We start from the raw sequence: 24,897 nt of genomic DNA on the forward strand, positions 1-24,897 counted from the left end.
AACCATCTGGCTAAGCCTCGCCAGGATCCCTGATCCACAGAAACCAAGATAACAAATACTTATTGTCCTAAGTTGCTGAATAGTGGGGAAATTTGTTAGCAGCCATAGATCACTGAGTGTGTTAGTTGCTCAGTCTTGTCTGACTCTTTGTGACCCCCATGGACTGTAACCCACCAGGGTCCTCTGTCCATGGTATCTGGAATGGGTAGCCATTCCCTTTTCCAGGGGATCTTCCTAACCCAGGGATTGAAACTGGGTCACCTGCATTGCAGGCAGATTCTCTATGTCTGAGCCACCATTACCACCACATAGATATAGATAGATCACTGATGCAGTGGTTAAAAAGTCCCCAGTGAAAACTTCGGTTTGGTTGGAGCCCAGAGGCCTAGGCTTGGTGGCTAAAAGGGACACAGAACGTGAGGAGATGCCTGACCGTGAGATGCCTGCCAATCTTGTTAAGAAGTTAGGATTAATCCTATTAGCAACTTATTTAAGCGGAAGGATGTTTTTACTTAGAAGAGTGACATGAACAGAGTTGACTATAATATCCTTGGCAAGAAATGGGATGGGTAGAGGCTGACTGGGTAGAGGGGGGACCTGCAGTTAGAGAGTTGTAGGAACAACAGTGCAGTCAAGAGAAGATGAGAGCCTGAACAGAGTCAATGACAGAGGAGGTGGGTATGGGAGGATTGTCTTAAAATATGCTGCTTTGCAGAAAGAAACAGCTAGTCTCTAGGGCCAGCTAGTGCAATCCTGCGTCACTCTGCATTGTGTGGGGAGAAAAAAGTGGGCTGAACTATATTACAGCCCTATATTCACACCAACAGTATCATCACACACGCACACACACTATCAATATACTTATACCCATGAGTTAAAAAAGTGAGAATTTTGCAAAAAGGACTTCACAATTAGGAAATGGCTTACTCTTGGATTTAATGTGAAGCATTTGAAATCATCCTTTGTAGAAGCTCTGATTTCAAGGACAAAAGAAAATAAGGAACTCCCAAGTTCCATAAGCAGAGAAGGCAATGGCACCCCACTCCATTACTCTTGCCTGGAACATCCCATGGACGGAGGAGCCTGGTAGGCTGCAGTCCATGGGGTCGCAAAGAGTTGGACATGACGGAGTGACTTCACTTTCACTTTTCACTTTCATGCATTGGAGAAGGAAATGGTAACCCACTCCAGTGTTCTTGCCTGGAGAATCCCGGGAACGGCAGAGCCTGATGGGCTGCCGTCTATGGGATCGCACAGAGTCGGACACAACTGAAGCGACTTAGCAGCAGCAGCAGCAGCAAGTTCCATAAGAACCCAAAGCCTCACATTTGTTCATGTTTGGGCCACAGAGATTAGACTGAACAATAGTGGGGTGATTTATAGGTTTGTTGGAACACAAGTTAAGGTGGTTTTGAAGCACTGGAAGACTGAAACAAAATCTATAACTAAAACAGCATAGGCAGTGATATTAAATTTGCCAAGCCCTCATCTCCCAACACCGGTTACTTTAGGAAAGTAACATCTATCTTTAGTATTTCAATAGCCCCAGAAAGAGATGGGTATATAAATGCTAAAGCCATGAATATTTTAAATGGCTTCATTTCTATACAAATGATGAAGGAAGAAAATGTGTGTGTACATAAAAATATTAAGCTTTCATCCTATTATCTTTAATCCATTGTACCATCAGCACTTATAGCAGTATTTCAGACTCTTCTGGCAAGTAGAGTTCTAGTTGAACTAAAATTAAGAGGAGAACCAGAAAAATTCAAAACCAGTAGAGAGTCAAAGAACCAAGTCTGCTTTTCAAAGGAAAATGTTGGTGAGTGTAAGAGTTGGAAATCATATTGTTTCTGAAACTTTTAAAATAATCCTTTCTTTTACTTTTACATGTTATATGGAACTTTTAAAAAATGTTAACCTTCAAATAACTTGATTCATTAAATAGCTGTTGAATACTCCATGTCCTATTAATAACAGGAGATAAGACAGGTCCACTGCGAGGAATGATACTTCACTAGAATGAAAATTCAAGTGAAAATCTAAGTTCCTTGAGTCAGACACTGTGTTGTTGACCACAGCAGTCTTGGGTCAATGGTGAGGCCTGAAAAGGGAATCACTCATCATATACCCTTTTGAAAGAGGAATGAATGAATGAATGAATGAATGAGCGGACTACTATATAAACACATGTAACATTAATGATACTGGGTTTGTTCAAATAAGAACAAGGCTATAAATTTCAAAAGGTATGTCTTCACTGTCAGAATTCCACTGTCAGAAGTAGTAACAAATAATTACAACTTAAGAGTTTGGTGGAAGCTGTGAAAAATCCTGATTTTAAGAAAAGATAAAAAACTGAAAGTTGTGAACTAAGCAGCAGCAGCATATTTTAGGAACCTCGATGAAACTATTTTAGCAAAAAAGCACACTGATATAACTACAATGAAGAATACAGCTGTTCAGAATGATTGTGATATGGTGAAAATAACTTAATGAAATGCTGTTTCTTCAAGACCCTCACAAGTCTCCTTCTGGCTCACAGTCCAAAGTGAAACTTCTGTGGAGGAAGTGAAGGAAAAGACAAAGAGAAACCACCACCATGAAAGCCTGCACCAGAGCTATTTATTAGAGTAACGTTTCTTTTTTTTTCTTCTTCTTCTTAAAGATTTCATAAACAACTGAAGTATGTACAAAGTCTTACAGCATTTACAGCATAAAAAGTGTCCTATGAGCTGATGAAGGCTAAGGCAGTACTGCTGGGAGCTCCAGGGCGTGTCTACAAGAGCGAGGAAGCCAAGCATCCCAGGTGGACCCCTTGGCTACTGCAGGATGACTGTCAGCTGACAGCCAGCCAACTAGACCACCCATAGGACAGGTTATGGAGGAACAAGCTGATATGCAGCCCTATGGATCTTCGGGTTGAAAAGCTACAGAGTCGTTTCAAGTTCCTTGCAGCCTCACAGGTTAACATATGCACGAGGACATAGTCATGCTGCCCAGATCTGGTTCAGCTACCAAAGGTACTGACTTCTGAAGAGAAGGCTCTAAACTGATATGGCTGGCATTTCCATTTGTGTTCAGTGGTCTTCAGGTAGTTCCCACCACCCAAGCCCCACTCCCCTCTCCCAGATAAAACTACAACAAAGGGAGGGAGGAGAATCCACTTGGAATTCTCCACCGAAAAACCAACTTAAAAAAAAAACAAAACACATTCAGTATCAGCTCTAGGGTGGCCAGTTCTGTCAAATGATTGATAGTTAAAGTTTCTAAATCAACCCAAATCAGATCAATAACAACAAGCCCCTCTAACACCCAACCTCCTGATTTAATCACCTTCATTGTATCTGATTCTTTCCTTGGGATCAGTATTACACAAACCACCAACGTTTATACACCAAATCAGACACAAAACGTATGTGTCCCCAACCATTACTCGTGTAAATGGCAAGAGGACTGTCAATAGTAAATGACATCGGATTCCCCACTTCCTTTCTCAGAAAGCCCAGCCCGGTTCTCTCTGGGATCCCTCACTATCTGTTTGATAGCAGAGCCCATTTATTTTCCCGTTTGGGTCTCACATGTAGGCAAATTGGCTTTTTTTAAATTCAAAAAGATGCTACTCCCAACTTAAAAGCCAGTTGATAAAACTTTTAATTAAGACACCATAGCGCGGGATATAAAAACACTAGAACCACATAAATATTGAAGAAGTTGTATACCGTTTTTCGTGTAAACAGTTTTGCCAAAGATCGAAGCCCTAAATTAGGATGTGGCCTGACACTTTGGGGCGGGTGACGCGCGACCGGCCAGGCTCTGCAGCGATGGTAGCCGAGGACGCCAGGTCAGTCCCCGTGTTGGCGGGCATGCAACTGGAAAAACATTGCACAACAAGCAACAGAAAGAGAGTGGAGAAGCTCACAACACTTCAAGGAGACCTCACAACCTTCACAAGTGCCCAGGCGCGGACAGAGACCCATCCCCCCTGCCTCCCTCTGGGCGCGCTGCTGCCTCTTACACGTGGGACACCTTCTGCGACTCCCTGGCCTGCTTGATGCTGTACAACCACTTGATGATGCGCGCGTTCCTCTCGATGGCGGAGATGCCGTAGGGCACCCGGTCATTGGCACTGTCATCGTTCCTAAGGTCACTGTTACTGTCTTGAGACTGTTCGCAGTCCGAGCTGATCATGCTGGCGCTGCGGAAGTTGAGCGAGATGATGTCCGAGTTGGCCCGCGCGAAGTTCTCCATGCCCAGGTTCTCCAGCTCCTCTGGATCCAGTCCGCAGTAGTTGAAGAAGCGCTCCACGTCGGCGTCCACGCGGAAATACCTGTCGCTCAGGTCCGACTTGGAGCGCTGCAGCGAGGGTCTCCGGCCCACCCCGCCGGCCGGCTCGGCCGCCTCGGCCTCGGGGGACTTGACTGCGGCCGGGGCGGCCACCTTAGGCTTGGGGGGCAGCGGCGGGGCGGAACTGCTGCAGGGGAGGATGGCCTTCAGGGGCCTGGCGCCGGGCCCCTGGCGGATGTCCGAGGAGCTGTGCGACACGTGCAGAAAGGCGTCGGCAGCGGCGGCGGCGGCGGCGGAAGAGGCGGGCTCGGGCGGCCGGCGGCCCACGTGCGAGCCGCCCTCCTGGGGGCTGCCCCGGCCCGGCGCGGGGCGCGCGCGCAGCGACTCGGCGAACGAGTGCCGGTGCAGCTCGGCCGCGTCGGCCCGGGGCGCCGGCCAGTTCCGCGCGCTGTGCTTGTGACCCGAGCCCGCGCTCGAGCCCTCGGAGCTGTTGAGGATGTTTTTGAGGATCTCCAGCTTCAGGGTCTCGCGAGGCGCGCCCCCCTCGCTCTTGGCGCCGCCGCCGCCGCCGCCGAAGCCCTTGAGCGTGGGGCTCCCGAGCGCGCGCTTGGCGGCCGGGCACACGGGGGGCTTGGCCAGCACCGCCGGCTTCACGGGCTCCTGCTTGGCGTTGATGACCTCCTGGCTCTTGACGTACTTGGCCTTGTCGGCCTCCAGCCGCTCCACGGCGCTGAGTCTCTTGGGGTTGGGCTCCGCCTGGCGGCGAAAGTAGTCGGGCCCCTTGTTGAGGATGCGCAGGGGCACGGCCGACGTGAAGGTGCCGGCTGGGCTGACCGGCTTCACCATGCTACCTGTCTGTAGGCTCTCCGTGGGCATGGCGGGCACTCTCTCCCCGGCGGCCGTGGTGGATGCTCGTGTGCGCGCCTCCGGATGCGCCGGGCAGACACATGTGCGGGCGGCACAAAGCGCAGCGGATGGTCCGGAACCGAGGGTCAGCGGCGGCAGCGCCTCATCTCCCGCTCGGTCACCGCCCGGGACTCTGATCCCCTCGCCCCCTCGCCGGCCGGCCGGTGCGGAGAGGCCACCAGCCCCCAAGTTCCTTTAATCGGGCCTCGCCGCCTCCTTTCTCCTCCCCGAAGGATGTGGGAGTCTCCTCCAGGTCTTTGTGTTCAACTGCAGGCAGAGCTGAAACACACAACAACCAACCGCGGGTTAGGATGGGCGAGTGACATCACGGCTGTAGCAACAGCGAAGCCGCGCGCCCCCGCCCCGCCGCCCCCGCCCCGGGGCGCCCCGGCCAGCCCGGGAGGGAGGTGATCCCGGCGGCCGCACGGGGCCCCGCCGCCCGCGCCCGGCGCTCGGAGGCCGGCGCGGCTCTGGAGAAAGAGCGGCGGAGGGTTCCCACGCGCCAACTCCTCCTGGCGCCTCCCCATCAGGGAGACCCGCCTCCCGATCACGCCCGGCCCGGCATCACTTAAACCCAAACCCAGGAAACACTAGATGACAGTAGAAATGCGGGTCCGCAAAGCCCGGTTCCCAGTTCACGACATGTCACTGGATTCCTGTGGCTCTCTTATCTGCTTAGGCTACAGTCTCGGTGACTTCTAAGATGCCTGTTTTGCAATGAAGCAAAACTTCTGACTTGTATCACTCTCTTCTAACACTTTAACAAGCACCTAACGCTTCAAAAACTTAAAAATGGCAAGAAACGACAGTAATCACAAAACGGTTTTTTAAAAGTCAACATGTTTATCTTATTTTTGCTAACCAGTGTATTTGAAAACACCATCTCCTGTAAACGGAATGTGTACTAAGTTCATCTCATTAAATACAAGCTTATTTTTAACTAAACAAGCACCAAACAGACAAGAAAACCCCTAGAAATACTTCTAGATCAACCATATAAATAGATATTCTGATTATAAATGCTCCATAATTTTTCACACAATGAGCAGAAATCAAGTTTTTTGTATGTATTTTTCCAAGTCCCCCAGAGAACTAAGAAGACAAGCTGAAGGTGTAAATCATACCTAAATGTTACTTTATAGAAAACTTGTTTAATAGTTAAACATTCATAGGTCTTATTTATAGTCTTCTGAACAACTTGACTCCCCCACCCCTCAACCAAGACCACGCTAGTGAAACACTTATTAATACTCCCAAGATAAATCTTTCTACTTAAAGAGATGGGAGTAACAGACCACTTACCTGTCTCCTGAGAAACCTGTACATGAGTAGGAAGCAACAGTTAGAACCAGACATGGAACAACTGACTGGTTCAAAATTGGGAAAGTACCACCACAAGGCTGTATACTGTCACCCTACTTATTTAACTTATATGCAGAGTGCATCATGTGAAATGCCCAGCTGGATGAATCACAAGCTGGAATCAAGCTTGCCAGGAGAAATATCAATAGCTTCAGATATGCAAATGATACCACTCTAATGGCAGAAAGTGAAGAAGAACTAAAGAGCCTCTTGATGAGGGTGAAAGAGAAGCGTAAAAAAGCTAGCTTGAAACTCAACATTAGAGGAAACCAAGATCATGGCATCCGGTTCCATCACTTCATGGCAAACAGAAAGGGAAAGAGTGGAAGCAGCGACAGATTTTATTTTCTTGGGTTTCACAGTCACTTCAGATGGTGACTGCAGCCATGAACTTAAAAGACACTTGTCCCTTGGAAGGAAAACTATGACAAACCTGGACAGCATATTAAAAAGCAGAGGCATCATTTTGCTGTCAAAGGTCCGTCTAGTCAGAGCTATGGTTTTTTCAGTAGTCATGTATGGATGTGAGAGTTGGACTATAAAGAAAGCTGAGCACCAAAGAATTGATGCTTTTGAACTGTGTTGGAAAAGACTAGTGAGAGTCCCTTGGACTGCAAGGAGATCCAACCAGTCCATCCTAAAGGAGATCAGTCCTGGGTGTTCACTGGAAGGACTGATGTTGAAGCTGAAACTCCAATACTTTGGCCACTTGATACGAAGAACTGATTCATTTGAAAAGACCCTGATGCTGGGAAAGATTGAAGCTTGGAGGAGAAGGGGACAACAGAGGATGAGATGGTTGTATGGCATCACCTACTCAATGGACATGAGTTTGAGTAAACTCCGGGAGTTGGTGATGAACAGGGAGGCCTGGTGTGCTGCAGTCCATGGGGTCACAAAGAGTCAGACACGATTGAGCAACTGAACTGAACTGAACTGATTCAACTAACGTATCCAGTAACAAATTTACAAAATAAATAAAGTGGTATTAGTATAAAGTCATCTGCTCTCATGGTAAGAAAATGAAGTTTCTAAAATAAGCTTGGGCGGGGGCTGATAGTTTTCCTTAACATCTTTGAAAACACAGTCTCTAAGAACACTCATCTTCATGTTTTGTTAGAGACCACTTTAGTAATCTGCAAATGGATTCATTCTAATAAAAATATTTTCCTATGCAAGATTTAAGAAGCCCCAAGGCAATTCCTCCTAATGATTTCCTTTAATTGTGTGGTGCTATTATGACACTTCAATTTAGTTTTTAAAAAACCATCTCCTCTCATCAAGATGAAGTAGGATTGTTTCTTTGAACATATTTTGAAACGCCAGAGGAGTGAGGATTCCTCCTCAGAGCCTGTGGGTCCACTCATTCACTGCCTGGGTGCGCCTCCCCCGTGCAGCCAGTCCTCCACGGACGGGGTAGGGAGCCAAAGTAGGAGCAGAGTCTGGGCTCAGAGGCAACCCCACTGGACCACCCCCAGGGAACCTGAGGGCCCCCAGGAGAGGCCTTGTTTCTCCTGAGTGTATGTAACATTTTCAGTGCTTACCGCTGCAGCTTCCAAAATGTGTCCGCAGAAGGGACAGTGCTGTTAAGGTTCAGGGGCAGAGTGAAGAACCTGACGGACATCTATGTCCATCAGCTTTGTGGCTAAGAACCACCGCAAACCTCCAGCAAGTAGGAAGATCCCCCAGCTGGTGATGGGGGCAGAGCCTGGGCCCCTTCCCCTGGGGCTTCATCTCCTCATCTGTGACATGAGTGCTTGGATGAGATCCCCACTAGTCCTTCTTCCTCTAAAAGCACAAGGTTCTGAGCAGCCAAGAATGAGTGCGTGAGTAGTCACTTTGGTCATGTCCAACTCTGTGTGACTCCATGGACTGAAGCCCACCAGGCTCCTCTGTCCATGGAGACTCTCCAGGCAAGAATACTGGAGTGGGCTGCCATTTCCTCCTTCAGGGGATCTTTCCCACCCAGCTTTCAAACCAGTGTCTCTTAAGTCTCCTGCATTGGCAGGTGGGTTCTTTATCACTAGTGTCAACTGGGAAGCCCAAGAATGAGTGAATTATTTTCAGTTTCAAAAAGGGCCCATGGGAATACTGGCCTGTGACCAGATTGTTCTATGATTCCAGCATGTACTGTTCTTATGGGAAGGTTTTTTGGATGATGAGCTGTAATTATCACATAGCATCCACTGGCACTGGAGCTCACTCTGGCCCACACAATAGCGTTCTTTTCTAAGTCTACCATATTTGGACCGGAACCCCCAAAATACCCCAAATGACTTTCCAGCATGCCCACCTGTCCTGTACCAGGGGGCTTTGGTACCATTCAAACTAAATGAGATTCATCCCTCTGCACTCTCAGGACGAGGTCCCAGGACTCCCAGGCTGTGTTCTAGGAAGCATTCCCCAGAAAGCTTGTCTTCCTTCCACCCTACCTTCCGTCTTCCTGTAACAGAAACCCTGAGAACGGGTGAGCAGAGGCAGGCAGCCTCACGATGGCTCCTCTAGGCACGCACAGGCATGGGGTGGGGGGTGTGTGGGTGGCCGTTACCAGACGTAAAACCGGCCGGAGAGGTTTGCGTTAGATAAACAATTATTATTAGTAACCCGTTTACACTCCATTTCCTTTACGTTTCTACTCCCTCTTCTGTCTTTCCTGTCATTCCCCGTTTTCCTAATAATTGTCAACACACTGACGATGTCTAGAGATGACTGTGGTCACAGTTAAAAAGTTTTAATTTAAACTCTTTGGGGATGGGGGGAAAGTATCTTATAAGAAGCGTCGAAAGTCACAGAAAAAGCTGTAGGAACAGATTGGGTATAGGATAACGTACACAGTTGTGTCCGACTCTTTGTGACCCCATGGGCTGTAGCTTGCCAGGCTCCTCTGTCCGTGGGGTTTTCTGGCAAGAATACTGGAATAAGTTGCCATTTCCTCCTCCAGGGGATCTTCCCAACCCAGGGATCAAACCCGAGTCTCTTGTATTTCCTGCACTGGAGGAATACAAGGTGGATTCTTTATGACTAGCGCCACCTGGGAAGCCCCATATAATAACATGGCACGATTGATGTTTCCTACCTATTTTAGTCAACACACTGAACCTACTTCAAAAATAATGAAGGTGGCAAAGAGTGTGCCTTGTCTTAATCATGTCATAATCCTTACTTCTGCTCTTTCACTTCTTGGTGCTTCAACAGTGCTGGCTGGCACAGAGTGGTATAGACCACCTGGTGTTTTGGAGTGTAGACTCACATTCAAGACACCCAGAAACCTGGAGTTACACTGTGATGTCACAGACGTGATAGCCATGACCTGTGTTCATGACCTGTGACCAGGCATAAGACCCTCTGCTGATGGCAGGCTCATTTGAACCCTGATGTCAAGACAGGCCTGCAGGAGTGCCTGGGCACTGGTGGGAGCAGGCCCGGAGAGGGCTCTTTGCCTCTTCATCTTGTTTCAGGGGAGGAAAAGTTGATCCAGCCAAGTAGGGCTTCATCGACTAAAGTATTACTAATTATCCAGTCTTGCCTGATCCCTGGTGGAGGGCTAAGGAGACAGAATAGAAGCCTGAGGGAAACTCCCATTCACAGACCATTTTGCCTACATTCTACTCCACTGAATATTCATTGAGAATGTCATGAAAGCATAAAAAGAACTGGAGGAGAAAATGTTGCAGAACCAGAGCGTAGGGCAGTTCTCTTGAGTCAGGGCAATGTGAACTCAACAGCAGCCTGGCCCAGGGGATATCGTGGGCACAGCCCTCCCTGCCTGCTCCTTCCTGACGGAGAGGACTGGGGCTGGAGGGGCCACGATATCTGTGTGGGGAGGGCCGAAGGGGTGCAGAGCCAGCTGGGGACTGAGGACACGGGGATGAAGACAAAGTGGCTTCCTGCCAGCTCCAGCGATGCCTCTCAGACTTAGCTGTGCCTGTACTTCTGGGCATCTGCCTGACACCCTGAGTCTGACTCAGCAGGTTGGGGTGAACCTCAGATTCTGCCTTTCTTACCAGACCCCAGGTGGTGCCCAGGAAACGGGTCCAGCCTTTGGGTGGAAGAGGAATGGGAAAGACTCTGGGTCCTGTATGGGTGAGCATCAGAGTAGGTCCTAGATATTGGCACAGAGGATGTGATCTTGGCTTTCCGGTCTCTCACAGAGTAAAATCTGTGGCTTGGGGGTGTGGCCATCCCAGCAACTGAAACTTCTAAAACCAGAGTGGCCAGGATCCTTCTAACTTCACATCTGCTAGCTCCTCTCCGGGTGGTTAGGTAGAGACCAGGACCTGAGCTGATGGATGGGACACTTGGGAGACCCAGTACACTGGTCTCAGAGCATTTACAACCTGGGGGGCAGCGAGGGATAAAAAATGAGCTGATGTCCACACAGTTTATGTGAAAAATGCATAAAGCCAAATTCCTGTAACCCAGGCAACGTGCATCCCATGACTCTGAGGTCAGGCAGGTCACGGTGACTGTGGCCTCTGTGGAGGGGTCTCTAGCTACAAGGCTGCCATGGGGAATGGCCTTCATTGTTGATGCAGCAAACCCAGATCTCTGAGTGATGGCTCTTTATTTTAAAATTCAATCATGGGCCACACGCTCCCGGTAAGTAAAGAGAACCAGACAGTTAACAGCTAACTGATCTTTAAACTTCAGGTGAGAACAAAGTCCTGGAGATGCAGCAGGGATCCTGGGGTGGAACACAATCCCTGATTTATGAGTAGAAGCTCCTTTAGTACATGAACGCTGGTCATTTCTCATGTGTGTTATGGCAGAAGAAAGGTGGAAACAGCTTTAAAGAGGGAGTCTGATTAATTCCACTCTGAGTCACCTCAACATCTCGGTGTCTGGATCTCATCTATAAAAACGAAAATGTGTTGAATTCGGCGAGCTTGAAAATGCCTTCCATTCAAACATTCAGACAGTATATTAAAAAGCAGAGACATCACTTTACCAACAAAGGTCTGTATAGTCAAAGCTATGGTTTTCCCAGTAGTCATGTACGGATGTGAGAGCTGGATCTAGACAAGTCTGAGTGCTGAAGAATTAATAATTTCGAATTGTGGTGTTGGAGAAGACTCTTGAGAGTCCCTTGGACTGCAAGAGCAAACCAGTCAATGCTAAAGAAAATCAATCCTGAATATTCATTGGAAGGACTGATGCTGAAGCTGAAGTTCCAGTATTTTGGGCACCTGAAGTGAAGAGCCAACTCATTGAAAAAGACCCTGATGCTGGGAAAGATTGAAGGCAGGAGAAGAGAACGACAGAGGATGAGATGGTTGGATGGTACCACTGACTTAATGGACATGAGTTTGGGCAAGCTCCGGGAGATAGTGAAGGACCGGGAAGCCTGGCGTGCTGCAGTCCACGGGGTTGCAAAGAGTTGGACACGACTTAGCGACTGAACAACAACAAACATTCTTGGAGGCAAAGAGCAAAGAAGCAGTTTACCTTTGAGGTTATAAAGAGTTCTGGAAGAGTGACTCCTTTAGCTTCCTAAAGGTCAGATCACAAAACGTTTACAATCCAAGTAAATGTGTCCCATGTTGCTTCCTGGGTTTCTGGTAACAGCATCTGAGCCTACTGACGTCGGCCGTTAAGATTCCAACTTGACTGGGGCAACCTTCATAACTGTAATCTTGGGTTTTTTTCCATTTAAGAGCAGAGAAACCTCATTGAAATAAGAATACAGTCTTCCATAACAGCGTTAACTTTTGAATTCTTTATAAATGCAACAGAAAAGCACTCAAAATCTAATGGTGCTTACAGAACCGTGGGCTGGGTTGAATCAATCCATTAGTACCTAGTGACTGCGCAATTATGTGTAAGATGTAAAGAAACAGGAAAGTCTCGACAATTTAGAAAAAAGATTCAAAACACACACTATGACTATAAATTGAATAATGCTGATCAGTGTGGCAGAACTGTCAGAGCACTGCCCCGCCCGCCACTTCTCAGGAGTCAGAAGACAGAGGAGGAGAGGAGAACTGGACGGGGCGTCTGTCCTCAGGGCAGCTCTCCACCGAGTTCATGGTTCATCCGAGAAACTTGAAACACACCCAGTGGTTAGTGCAGAGTGCTGAGCTGGGGGGGAGAGGGGTGCATGGGGACCGACCTACAGGAGTGAGAACAGGGTGGACAGACTCTGCATTTCAGGCAGCGTAATGGGGGAGCCTTACAGGGTGATGATGCATTAGCGACAGGGTCAGGTGTGTCGTTGGGAGGGAGGGGCTGCGGGGAGGGGCCAGGAAGAGATGGGAGCAGAGCAGCTGCAGGGAGGCTGGGCAGAGCTGGCCCGGGGGAGGGAGAGGCAGTGGGCTCTAAGGGGTGACCCCGGGGGCACAGCCTTTAGGTCTGGATGCTGTCTCTGTCCTGGAAGGGCTGAGCAGCCGTGGGCAGGTCACTTCTCCATCCAGGGTCTCAGGTTTCCCATCTCTAAAATGGGCACAGTGATACTACTTACCTACTGAGGGAATTGAGACCCTTAAATAAGGGCATAGAGGCTCTTCTCATCCATGTCACCCTCATGAGGTGGGTGTCTCTGGGGTTGGAGGGAAGACTGGATGATTTCAAGAGATGTTTTAAGACCTGCACTGGTCTGAATGTGGCGTTGGGTCTACAGCCAAACCACCCTGAATGTGTCCGATTGCGTCTGAACGTGGCATCGATCTGGCTGTGGGGGGTGAGGGGCAGTGGAGGATGATTCTGGGCTTCCTGCTCCACTGCTGACAAGCATCTGTGGGAAGCACACACTAGTCTAACCTTTTCTCCTTCCCTTCTCTGCACCCCAGGCCTGAGCCCATGAGAATGGAACCAGCTGTGCACATCCACACACCTGCTCTCCCTCTCTGAGGTGAGCCTAACCAGCGGGATTTCAGGAAACTCGTCCTCTCCCTCATTCGCATCACAGACAGCCAACGATACTGTGGTCATCACAAAATTATACTTAGAAGCAAAGTGAAAGGGAAGTCGCTCAGTCATGTCCGACTCTTTGCGACCCCATGGACTGTAGCTTACCAGGCTCCTCCGTCCATGGGATTCTCCAGGCAAGAATACTGGAGTGGGTTGCCATTTCCTTCTCCAGGGGATCTTCCCGACCCAGAGATCAAATCCGGGTCTCCCACACTGGAGGCAGACGCTTTAACCTCTGAGCCACCAGGGAAGTCCTCTTAGAAGAAAAATGTATTCCTAAATTCAATGCTTAGTTCCATGGGTTAAAGGAAGCAATGACACTGAATTTGGAGGACATTAACCTGCTCGTTTTAATATGAATATGCCATGTTTGTCACCCCCTTTTCCTTCCCCTCCCAATGCCATTCATTTTAGTAACTCCTTCTATGCTGTGAAAATAACTTGTAAAGAGTGCAACAGGAGAATTATAAAACTGAAAAGGTAAATGGCAGAGTAACAAAAGCACGTATCCGAAAAAGACTGAATTTGCACAAGATAAATCAAATGGAAACTAAGAAATGAGAGGCCCAGACATCTGGAAGCATTAAGTCCAAACCGCCACCCTTTTGGCGGGACCTGTACTTTTTTAATTACTGAGTGACGTGCCTCCTTGCTTATCGCCTGCTGCAATTCCTCAGCTCCTGATCGCTGGATCTTCTCTCTTCTGACCTTAGTGCTGCCATCAGCAATCAGCTCCAAGCTGTAAATGAAACTGTTTTCTGCCAAAAACACTCTCACTCTGAATATTCTCAGAAACCATGGACTTGTCCTAATAACGTTTAAGATTTTGATTCCAGTATCCCAGTTTTTAGCTTACTCTTTCAGTTGGCTGGAGTGGGTCTTCACATGCTACATAATAAAAGAATCCTTGCCCCTGCATTTCCATTACTTTGTTTTCCTTTTCCACCTGTTGGGTAACCATTTCTCTACCTTTCAGCAGGTCCTTTAAACCTTGTTTTTTCTGACATCCATTCTGTGCAGCTGGAGGATAGAAACACAGGTTGGAATAGTGAAGAGATGCCAGGAGGCCAACTCTGCCTTCTCAGACCTTCATGGGTGTGGACCAAGGAGTAGAGCCCACCCTTCGGCTCTCCGAGGGTGTGCTGGGCCCATGGTTGGGCAGCACACACTTGCACTGGTATTTGGATAAATGTGTGAAAATTACAGTTATGTATTGTGTTATGGCAGCAGCCTCCAGGTGGCACTGTGACCTGAGTGAGTCTGCAGGGAGGAGGGGAGAGGGTACAACTTGTTACCCAGGAGCTTTGGTGTGATGTCCGGGCTTTCACGGTAGCTCAGCTGGTAAAGAATCCGCCTGCAATGTAGGAGACCCCGGTTCCTGGGTTGGGAAGACCCCCGGAGAAGGGATAGGCTACCCACTCCAGTATTCTTGGGCTTCACTGGTGGCTCAGCTTGCAAATAATCCACCCACAATGGATTATGGAAGACCTGGGTTTGATCCCTGGGTTGGGAGGCTACCCACTGCAGTATTTTGGCCTAGAGAATTCCATGGACTGTATAGTCCATGGGGTCACAAAGAGTCAGACATGACTAAGTGACTTTCACTTTCACTTTGGTGTGATGTCAGGGGCAAAGAAGGAGTGGAAGACAACATTGCCTAAGGAGCTGGTATCAGGCCACCTTGGCTCTCTGCTCAGAGTGGTGGTTTGGACCATGGCCTGTGCCTACCCTCATCTCAAATAGGCTGAGGCTGGACTCAGGACCCCTCACCTTTCCAGAAAGCCCAACACAGAGCTGACAGAGTCCTAGAGGGCTAGACACAGGATCTGTGCTAGACCCTACACCCCAGGACACAGGCCAGAGGAAGCTGTGCTTCCACCAGTACAAAGTGCTGGTTTTCTGGGCCACACAAGCACTTGGGGAAAGGTTTTCTAGGGTTATCTTAAAAAAAAAAAAAAAAAGTTTTTTTTTTTTAAATGTGGACCATTCTTAAAGTCTTTATTAATTTGTTACAATATTGCTTCTGTTTTACATTTTGGTTTTTTGGCTGCAAGGCATGTGAGATCTTAGTTCCCCAACTAGGGATTGAGCCCAAACCCTTTGCATTGGAAGGTGCAGTCTTAACCACTGGATTACTAGGGAAGTCCCGGTCTAGGGTTATCTTAAAAGGAACTGAGGTCAGAGAGCCCTGCACTGAGGGGAGGCTGTGAGCACCCCCAGAGGTGGGAGACATGTGGCTGCCCCCAGGGAACCCAAAAGCTCCCAAAGAGAACCATCTCTGGACTCCCCCATGTGCGGGGACACCAGGAGATGGAGCCAAGGAGAGGACCCTGCCATCTTCACAGACCCTCATGAGCCTGCCCCCAGGTTAGAAAGTGAAAGTTGTTCAGTTATGTCCGACTCTTTGCAACCCTACGGACTGTAGCCTGCCAAGCTTCTCTGTCCATACAATTCTCCAGGCAAGAATACTGGCGTGGGTAGCTGTTTCTTTCTCCAGGGGATATTTCCCACCCAGGGACGGAACCTCGGTCTCCCGCATTGCAGATGGATTCTTTACTGTCTGAGCCACCAGGGAAGCCCAGGTTAGAAGCGACACCTAATAATGAGCTGGAAAGGGGGAAGAAGGAAAATCCACAGGTTTGTGAAGCCCCTGCCTCCACTGAGATTTCCAAGCCAACAGAAAGCCTGAGCTGGGAAATGGAGAGGCAGCCCAAACAGGATGAGAGAGGCTGGAGGTTTTCAGTCTTTCACGCGTGAAATTGATCTAAGGACTCTGAATTATTGAAGATGAACTGAAGAGGCTACAGGTAGTGTCTGAGATTTCATCCCAGAGGCGGAGAGGAGAACTCAGGGTATATTCTTGGGGCCTGAGAAAAGAGGACACTCACTTCCCATTCATCCCTCATGAATCCAGGCCAGACAGTAGAAAGGGTCCAGGTGGCATCTGTCAGCCTGTAGATGCTGAGCCCCTCAGTTCAGAGCCAGGTCCAGGGTTTAAGGTCAACCTCGTTTACTCCAGAGTCTGGCACTTAACAGCTCTGTGATCCTGGGCACATTTACCAAGTTCAGTGTGCCTCAGTTTCCCCTTGACGACATGCTGACTGTAATGATGCCTACATGTCCCGGGGCTGTGGTGAGAATTCCGTGAGGGAGTGCGATGCAAGGGTCAGGTGCGGCAGCCCATCTGTTCAGGCAACACGACCTGTTATTAAATTTTGCCCCCATGTCCACAACTTGGCACTGTCACCCCTCATCATTACATTTCAAGCTTTATGGTAACTGAACGATGTCTGTCTTAAAACGATCCCATTGCTCTCAGGAGATAGCGTGGGTGCTATTTCTGTCAAAGTGGGTTGACTAGGCAGTTTCTGTCTACAAGGTCACTGGTGTGACCTCATTTTTATTTTAGTGTCAATGAAAATATGTGGTTTTAGATGTCAAAACAAACAGTTGTGTGAGTGAAACAGCCTAGAGTAAATAAAACCATTATTAAAAACGAAATCAAATCTAAAACTGATAGGAGAAAAGCAGCTGGTTGAATCTCAGTCCAGGATGGAGCTTTGACTTTAATGTCATTCTCCAAGGTCACTTAGAAAACTTGTTCACAGGCTTCATTTGTAAGTAAGTCCACTCTAAAAAAGAAAATGTTACGAGTTTCTTTTAAAATGCCCTTCTCTTATTTAAGACAATTAAAATGAAATCAACAATCAGAAGAAAAATTTTATTTCTGGTTCAACAGTCTTTACCAAAGGCAAAGTTTTGCTCTAACAGGGCCACCAACTTGTGTGGATGTGGGGGGCAGGGGGGTCCTGCCCTGCACTGAGATGTCAGAAGTTGGGGTTGCATGGAATCAGCACCAAAAATTGCTTGGAAATACAATGGCTTCCTCAATAAAACAAAAAAAGACTAGTAATTAAAAAGCAGGGCAACTGAATTCCTAATGACAGCCCAATAGGACTGCTGGCCTTATCCACAGAAACATAAAATGATCCTATTTTCAGCCTCTTTTGTCCCGTCCTAGAGGTGCTTCACCTAGTCTCTGTCCGGCTGTGAGAACATGTGAGGCACACCAAACTTTTTATGAGTGCAGGGTCCAGCGGAGCCCTGGCCCTTCCCACACACCAGCACCCTCAGGTCTCAGGTCTCAGGAGACCAGCTAGTTAACGTGAGGCTAGGCATTAGCTGAGGGGCTTCCCAGGTGGCTCAGTGGTACAGAATCCACCTGCCAATGCAGGAGACTTGAGTTTGATCCCCGAGCAGGAAGATCCCCTGGAAAAGGAAATAGCAACCCACTCCAGTATTCTTGCCTGGAGAATCTCATGGTCAGAGGAGCCCAGAAGGCAGTGGACCATGGGGTCAAAAAGAGTTGGACATGACTGAGCGACTGAGCATGCAGGCAAGAGTTAACTGGTTCCCAAGTTAGGCAGACCAGGAGCACCACTGAGCAGCAGCAATGACATCTCAACAAACTCAAGTATTGTGAACGTTAGCAGCAGCTTATGGAAATCCCGGGCTTCCCAGGTGGCACGGGGATAAAGAATCTGCCTGCAATGCAGGAGAGGCAGAGATACAGGTTCGATTCCTGGGTCAGGAAGTTCCCTTGGAATAGGGAATGGCAACCCACTCCAGTATTCTCGCCTGGAGAGTTTCATGGACAGAGGAGCCTGGTGGGCTACAGTCCATGGGGTCGCAGAGTCAGACACAACGGATTGACTGAGCACACGCACACAAAGACTATTTCTGGGCTCACATTCGCCATCTCATCCATCCTCACCATCACCCCCTTATGAGAGTTCTGATCCCCCTATACCAGCAAGAGAGTAAGTCCTTGTAAATGGTACCCAGACCAGTATCCAGGGCTGTGTGGCTCTTGGGACCCTGTGTCTAGTTCTCCTACTGACATGGACTGTAGGCATGTTGTGCTTTTCTTTGGCTGTAAATTTGTACATACTCTATGACAATTGTAGCAGAGTGGCAATTCAGACAGAAGCTTTCTTTGTGAAAATATTTTCAATTTCTAATGAACAGCCTTGAGGTAAAGGAAATAAATATGTGTTAAATATGTGTGTTAAGTACTGTGAAATAAATGAGTTAAAACAGTGACACATATCAACTTGAAAGAAGAAAAAGTAAATCAGTGATTTGGGGGCAGTGGACCAAATTCACCAGCAATGTATTAGGAAAATCACTATCTAAATTATGTTTAAAAATTAACCTGTTCATAATGATCATTTCTTATTAAGCATGTACCATGTATTTAATGTAGGGACTTTCCTGGTGGCTCAGATGGTAAAGAATCTGCCTGCAATGAAGAGACCTGGGTTCAATCCCTGGGTTGGGAAGACCCCCTGGAGGAGGGAATGACTACCGACTCCAGTAATCTTGCCTGGAAAATTCCATGGACAGAGGAGCCTGGTGGGCTACAGTCCATGGAGTCGCAAAGAGTCAGACACGACTGAGTGACTAATACACACACACGTATTAATGTACAGAGAACAGTACTAATGTGTTTTCTAGGTTTTAAAATTCAATCCCACCAAGATCTCTAAAGCAAGTGTTATTATCCCCAGTCTGTAGATGAAGAATAGGCTTCCCGGGTAGCTTCGTAGTAAAGAAGAGACGCAGGAGATGCAGGTTCCATCCCCGAGTCAGGAAGATCCCCTGGAAGAGAGCATGGCAACCCTCTCCAGTAGTCTTGTCTAGAGGATCCCATGGACAGAGGAGCCTGGTGGGCTACAATCCATGAGGTTGCAAAGAGTTGGACATGACTTAGCAGCTGAACACATGCATAGTTGAGGAAACTGATGCCCAAAGACAGCAACAACATTGTCTGAAAGACAATGGGCTGCTGTGGGTTCCACACCTGATCTCTATGCCTATACCCTGGCCCATCTTCCCAGGTCACAGCATCACTCCAGCTCTCAAAAAAAATATATGTGATGTAATTCTAAATGGTTTACATTTAAATACTTGAGTATATTTACATTAGGAAGCCACACCGATGATATTCTACTTCCTAAGATCTAAGACCTACTCTCTTGGCCACTCACTGCTAAGAACCAGCTTCCTTCCCCAGCAGGAAGAAGATAAGAAATCGTTTAAACTTGTTAAATCAAATAATCCTGTTACTCACTTATGGTGTAAATGTGCATGCAGCGAAGGTGAAATGTTTAATAACTGAGATCCACGCATTTCTTTCTTGACCCCAGTGACTGCAGATCCACAAAAGCTAGCCAAACTCTGATGGAAATAATGAGACTGAAAAGAACAATGGGAACAGAGACAGCATTTCATTCTGTGCATGACACGGAGCATTTGGAGAGCAAGGGGAACTTGCTTTGCACGGCCAGTTCTACCAAAGCCCCCAGTGGTGCACACAGTAGGCGCTCACTAAAACGGGCACCAGCTGAACTAAAATCTAAAATGCAAAGCTTCCCTGGCGGCTCAGATGGCAAAGAATCTGCCCCCAGTGTGGGAGACCTGGGTTCAGTCCGTGGGTTGGGAGGATCCTCTGGAGAAAGGAACCGCTACCCAATCCAGTATTCTTGCCTGGGAAACCCCATGGGCAGAGGAGCCTGGTGGGCTATAGTCCATGGGACTGCAAAAAATCAGAGATGACTGAGCAACTAACTCTCACTTCAGTAGACTAGTGAGCGCATCATTTTGTATAGTAAAGGCTCAAAATTCCATAGACAGAGGAACCTAGCAGGCTACAGTCCATGGGGTCGCAAAGAGTGGGACACGACTGAGCGTGTGCACACACACACACACACACAGGATAGCCTCAGATAAAAAGCCTGGGAAGTGAACCTCAGGACACACTGTTTACAAATTTGAAACAACATTACAAGTGCCTTCTTCCGATTGGAGAGCTAGAGGCACCAGCCCAGAAACACACTGGAACTGTTTTTTCACAACTAAGTGGGCACATTAGCCCTGAACTGTGCTTAGAACACAAATATGGTCCAAAGGGAAGTCAACACAAGGTTGAGTTTTACAGCGGAACCAGTAGGTTCATTTAAAAACAAGAATGGGTACAGCTGATCTCGTTTGCCAAACAACACTTAGAATTATTTTCCATCTCTGGAATCATTTTTCGTTCTGGAAAAGTTCAGCAGTTGTTAGAATCACTAGTTCCTTGTCTCAAGTATACTCAGAAAAGACAAGCAGTATTTTTTCATTAAGAATTCAGATGGAATGGTGAGACAAATACTTTTCAAAGTAAGACACGCCAGTCTAGCACCTATTTCTGCAGCACATATTTTAATCTTTAGCGCTTAACGTGTCTCACATAAACCATTTTCAAGCCTAGAACGGCACCGGGTAAGGCTTCACCACAGTCTGCACCTGAAATGTTACTCTGGGTCCAGTGACAAGGCGCTTGGGAATGGTTGATGTGGTCATTCCACCATGCCCAGGCCCGCTCCGGCTCTGCTCCGAGCTGAGCGGAACGGCGGCAGCAGGCAGGTGGCCAAACTGCTACGTGCTCTGCCTGTCCATCCTCACCTGCCCCCAGGATCCCCTCCTCTTGGGCATGCTCTCTGATGCCTGCCTGCCCATTCTGCTCCCTGCCCTGGCTTCACCCAGCCCTCCTCTACCAGAGACTTGCAAGTGTCCCCAAGCCCACTGCAAAGCCTTTTCTGACCTTTCATTCTGTGTCCCATCCCACCTCCCGGGTGCTCCCCTTCTGGTCCTTATTGTGGAGTGGGCTAGTGCCCCTCCCCCAGCCACAGACACCTGGGGGCAGGCTGCCTGCTCTGGTCCACCCAGTGCAGCTCTGGACCATGCAGGACAGGAGAGATCAGAGTCTCCTTGGTTGACTCGTGTCCAGCACAGGATGTGATAAAGCTAAGGGACTTCCCTGGCCATCCAGTGGTTAAGAAGCTGCTTTGCAATGCAGGGGCATGGGCCTGATCCCTGGTGGGGGAACTGAGATCCCATGTGCCGTGTGGTGCAGCTGAAAAAAAAAGAATAAAAAGCTAAAACTATCAAAAAGATTTTGCTTATACCTCCCCACCTCTCTACCCCTGCTGCCAAAACAAAGCCAGCTCACTGAAGAGGCTTTCTAAGGATGATGATAATTTTTTAAAAATCTATATGAAAAGTAATCTGATAAATACCTTGAAAACTATACACAGTGCTGCATGGACAAAAACCTTTCATGAGATCTGAAAACTCTACCTTCAATATTCATTCAAATGCAATATGCTTTTCTAACACTATTCCTTCATGCTTTTCTTTTCAAATGAAACTATTTGCTTCGATCTTGATTAACTTTAAGTTTCTCATTCTTGTTTACTAAAGAAAAATGACTCATCCAAAGTGAAAAAAGGAGATCTGACTTTTAAGCTTCAGTCTCTGGCATTGTTTAAGTATGTTTAGAGAGAAATGCAGTTTTCTTTTTTCACCAAGAAAGAGAATTACTTTGCTTGGGGCGAAAGGTGGTTGTTGATGTTCAGAGCTTCCAGGTGTCTGAACGGGTGTCACCACTAAACCTGAAGGGGAAAAAAGCAGTGAAAGTCATTCATGGGGAACCATCCTTCTGTGACACCTCATGCCAGATAGATGGACACTTTAGAATCAACAGGTTATCACCTGTCCTGCTTAGCAGGTGGGGACACCGAGGCTCAGAAGGTCTAAGTGGCTTGCCTAAAGCTGATTAGTTGAAGGAGCAACCCCAGGTCCATCTGTTTTCTAAAAGCTGTGCCCTCATACAGCCCTCAACAGTTATGGAGATGTCCCAGGCTGCCAGGAGTGAAGAGCAGCCGGGTTTGGATGTGAGCCCAGGAGGAAGGAAGGGAGGAAACAGCGTTAGCAGGCTCCCTCCCCACCCCCAGCCTGGAGGATGCCAGACCTCAGGCTGCTTCCAGAATAAAGTCCCCGTCCTGCTTGTGGCAGATCTCTGTGCCCACTGCCGGGAGAAGCTGCAGTCCATAGGACTCGCTGTGGCCAAGGTTAAAGCTGTGGGGAGGGTGGGTAAGAGGCAGGAGGATGTTCTGCAAACTCTGTGAGGAGAAGCATTCTTATAGCCCCCTAAACCCGATTAGACTGGCTTCCCTGGTGGCCCAGTCGGTAAGGAATCCTCCTGCAATGCAGGAAACACAGGTTCTATCCTGGGTCAGGAAGATTCCCTGCAGAAGGGAATGGCTACCAACTTCAGTATTCTTGCCTGGGAAATTCTGTGGACAGAGGAGCCTGGCGGGCCACATCCATAGGGCCACAAAGAGTTGGACATGACTCAGCAACTAAACCACCACTACCACAAACCCAGTTAGTGGCAGTGACGATAGAAACTCTTTGATAAGATTCTCTATGGGGCTCTCAAAGTTTCACTGCACCCTTGATGGGAGAAAATAATCATCCTAATAGCTTGCTCAGGAAATGAGAATATCTTCTGAACAACAGAAACATTACAATCTAGTCCTCACTTGATAAGATAAAAATCAGACTTCCCTGTGCTTGCCTGGTAGCCCCCGTGGTACAGAATTTGCCTGCCTGTGCAAGAGATATAAAAGACGTGGGTTCGATCCTCAAGTCGGGAAGATCCCCTGGAGAAGGAAATGGCAACCCACTCCAGTATTCTTGCCTGGAGACTCCCATGGACAGAGGAGCCTGGTGGGCTACAGTCTATGGGGTCACGAAGTCGAACACAACTATTCATGCATGCACAGCTGCAGTGCACTTGCCTGGAGGATTGGGCCTGAATCCTCCAGAGCATAGTGGTGGTGGTTTAGTTGCTAGGTCTTGTCTGACTCTTTTCTACCCCATAGACTGCAGCACACCAGGCCTCCCTGTCCATCACCAACTCCGGAATTTGCTCAAACTTACATCCATCAAGCCAGTGATGTCATCCAACCATCTCATCCTCTGTCACTTCCTTCTCTTCCTGCCTTCTCTCTTCCCCAGCATCAGGGTCTTTTCCAATGAGTCAGCTCTTCGCCTCAGGTGGCCAAAGTATTGGAGCTTTAGCTTTAGCATCAGTCCTTCCAATAAATATTCAGGACTGATTTCCTTTAAGATTGACTGGTTTGATCTCCTTGCTGTCCAAGGGAATCTCAAGAGTCTTCTCTAACACCACAGTTCAAAAGCATCAATTCTTCAGTGCTCATCTTTCTTTATGGTCCAAATCTCACATCCATACATGACTACTGGAAAACCAAAGCTTTGACTAGAAGGACCTTTGTTGGCAAAGTGAAGTCTCTGCTTTTTAATATGCTGTCTAGGTTTGTCATATCTTTTCTTCCAAAGAGCAAGTGTCTTTTAATTCTTATACAGTATGTTTCTATACACAGAATGTGCAGAGTGCTTTAAGCAGGGCACAGGCTCTGAAACTGCCCATGAGTCTACAGGCTGATGGAGGAAAACCACATTAGGAGCTGTTTACTAGGCAGTGGGGTGATGACCAGGAGCCAGGAAGGCGGGCTGGTGCCCGGAGGTCAGAGGCAGCCTTTATAGTTACCAGGAGTGGGATGCCCACTGGAGTAAATGTGCCAACCGCAGCTACACTTGTGTGTAACATGTCAGCCTGGGTTTGCCATCACGTCACCCCAAGTTCTTCAGAAAACATTCAGCCAGCAACTGGAATTTAGTAACCAAGTTATGAAATTCTGCAGTCAGGACCTCATATGTCTGCAAAATGAAGCCACAGGCTCCGAACTGAGAGATGCTGCCAGAAACTACTTCAGATGCGATGCCAATGTCTCCAATTGAACATTTGGGTTCATGTAATTTCCTCTTCCATTAGCTCAGAGGAGATCTGACTCTTCTGGGACATTCTTTATTGATTTCTACAGGGAGGGAATGGGATTCTTCTCTTGTGTTTAATAGCCGTAAAGGTAGATGGAGGCTTTTAAATGTTCATGTTCATCTATTTTACTCGCTGTGCATGTGTGCTAAGTTGTGTCAGTCCTGTCTGACTCTTTGTGACTCCATGGACAATAGCCTTCCAGTCTCTTCTGTCCGTGGGATTCTCCAGGCATCAATACTGAAGTGGGTTGCCATTTTCTTCTCCAGGGGATCTTCCCAACCCAGGGATTGAACTAGCATCTCTTACATCTCCTGAATTAGCAGGCGAGTTCTTTACCACTAGCACCACCTGGGAAGCCCTAAAGACCTCTACTCACTAAGGTCCTCCAGATCACTCCAACTGCTGCTTCTAGAACTCTAGGAGTTAGAGCTTTCCTGTGTTTACAAGTGTATCTAGAAAGACATTTCGATAAATGAAGCCAATATGTATAATATAAAGACTGAATTGCTCCTTTTATCAACTTATAATTGACCATTAAAATGAAATTTATCTCAGGGAGACACTGAAAAAAAGAAACCACAGAAGAAACCTATTGCCTATCTCAAAAAATATCTCAGCAGCCCATTTCCAGTCTTCGCAAGAAGAACCACTCAATATTCAACTTCTCATTTCTCAATGCCAGCTTTTTC

The 24,897-nt window shown here is 47.8% G+C and overlaps 1 protein-coding gene across 4 annotated transcripts in view; it reads right to left on the reverse strand.

Annotated features, from left to right (window-relative positions):
* The window catches only part of FAM110B (family with sequence similarity 110 member B), a 150,937-nt gene that overhangs the window by 2,687 nt on the left and 123,353 nt on the right, over positions 1-24,897 (reverse strand). For 3 of the 4 annotated variants that reach the window (XM_081504369.1, XM_081504370.1, XM_081504372.1), the window contains one exon: positions 2,609-5,472. In XM_081504369.1, coding sequence (XP_081360495.1) covers positions 4,015-5,163 — 1,149 coding nt within the window. In that variant the 5' untranslated portion in view covers positions 5,164-5,472 and the 3' untranslated portion in view covers positions 2,609-4,014. Of the gene's footprint in view, positions 1-2,608; positions 5,473-24,897 lie in introns of those variants that run through there. The other variant, XM_081504371.1, reaches the window with a different exon arrangement.

The sequence above is a fragment of the Giraffa tippelskirchi genome, chromosome 6 (assembly GCF_054371585.1).
Source record: "Giraffa tippelskirchi isolate mGirTip1 chromosome 6, T2T-mGirTip1v1.2.pri, whole genome shotgun sequence".
Taxonomy (NCBI): domain Eukaryota; kingdom Metazoa; phylum Chordata; class Mammalia; order Artiodactyla; family Giraffidae; genus Giraffa; species Giraffa tippelskirchi.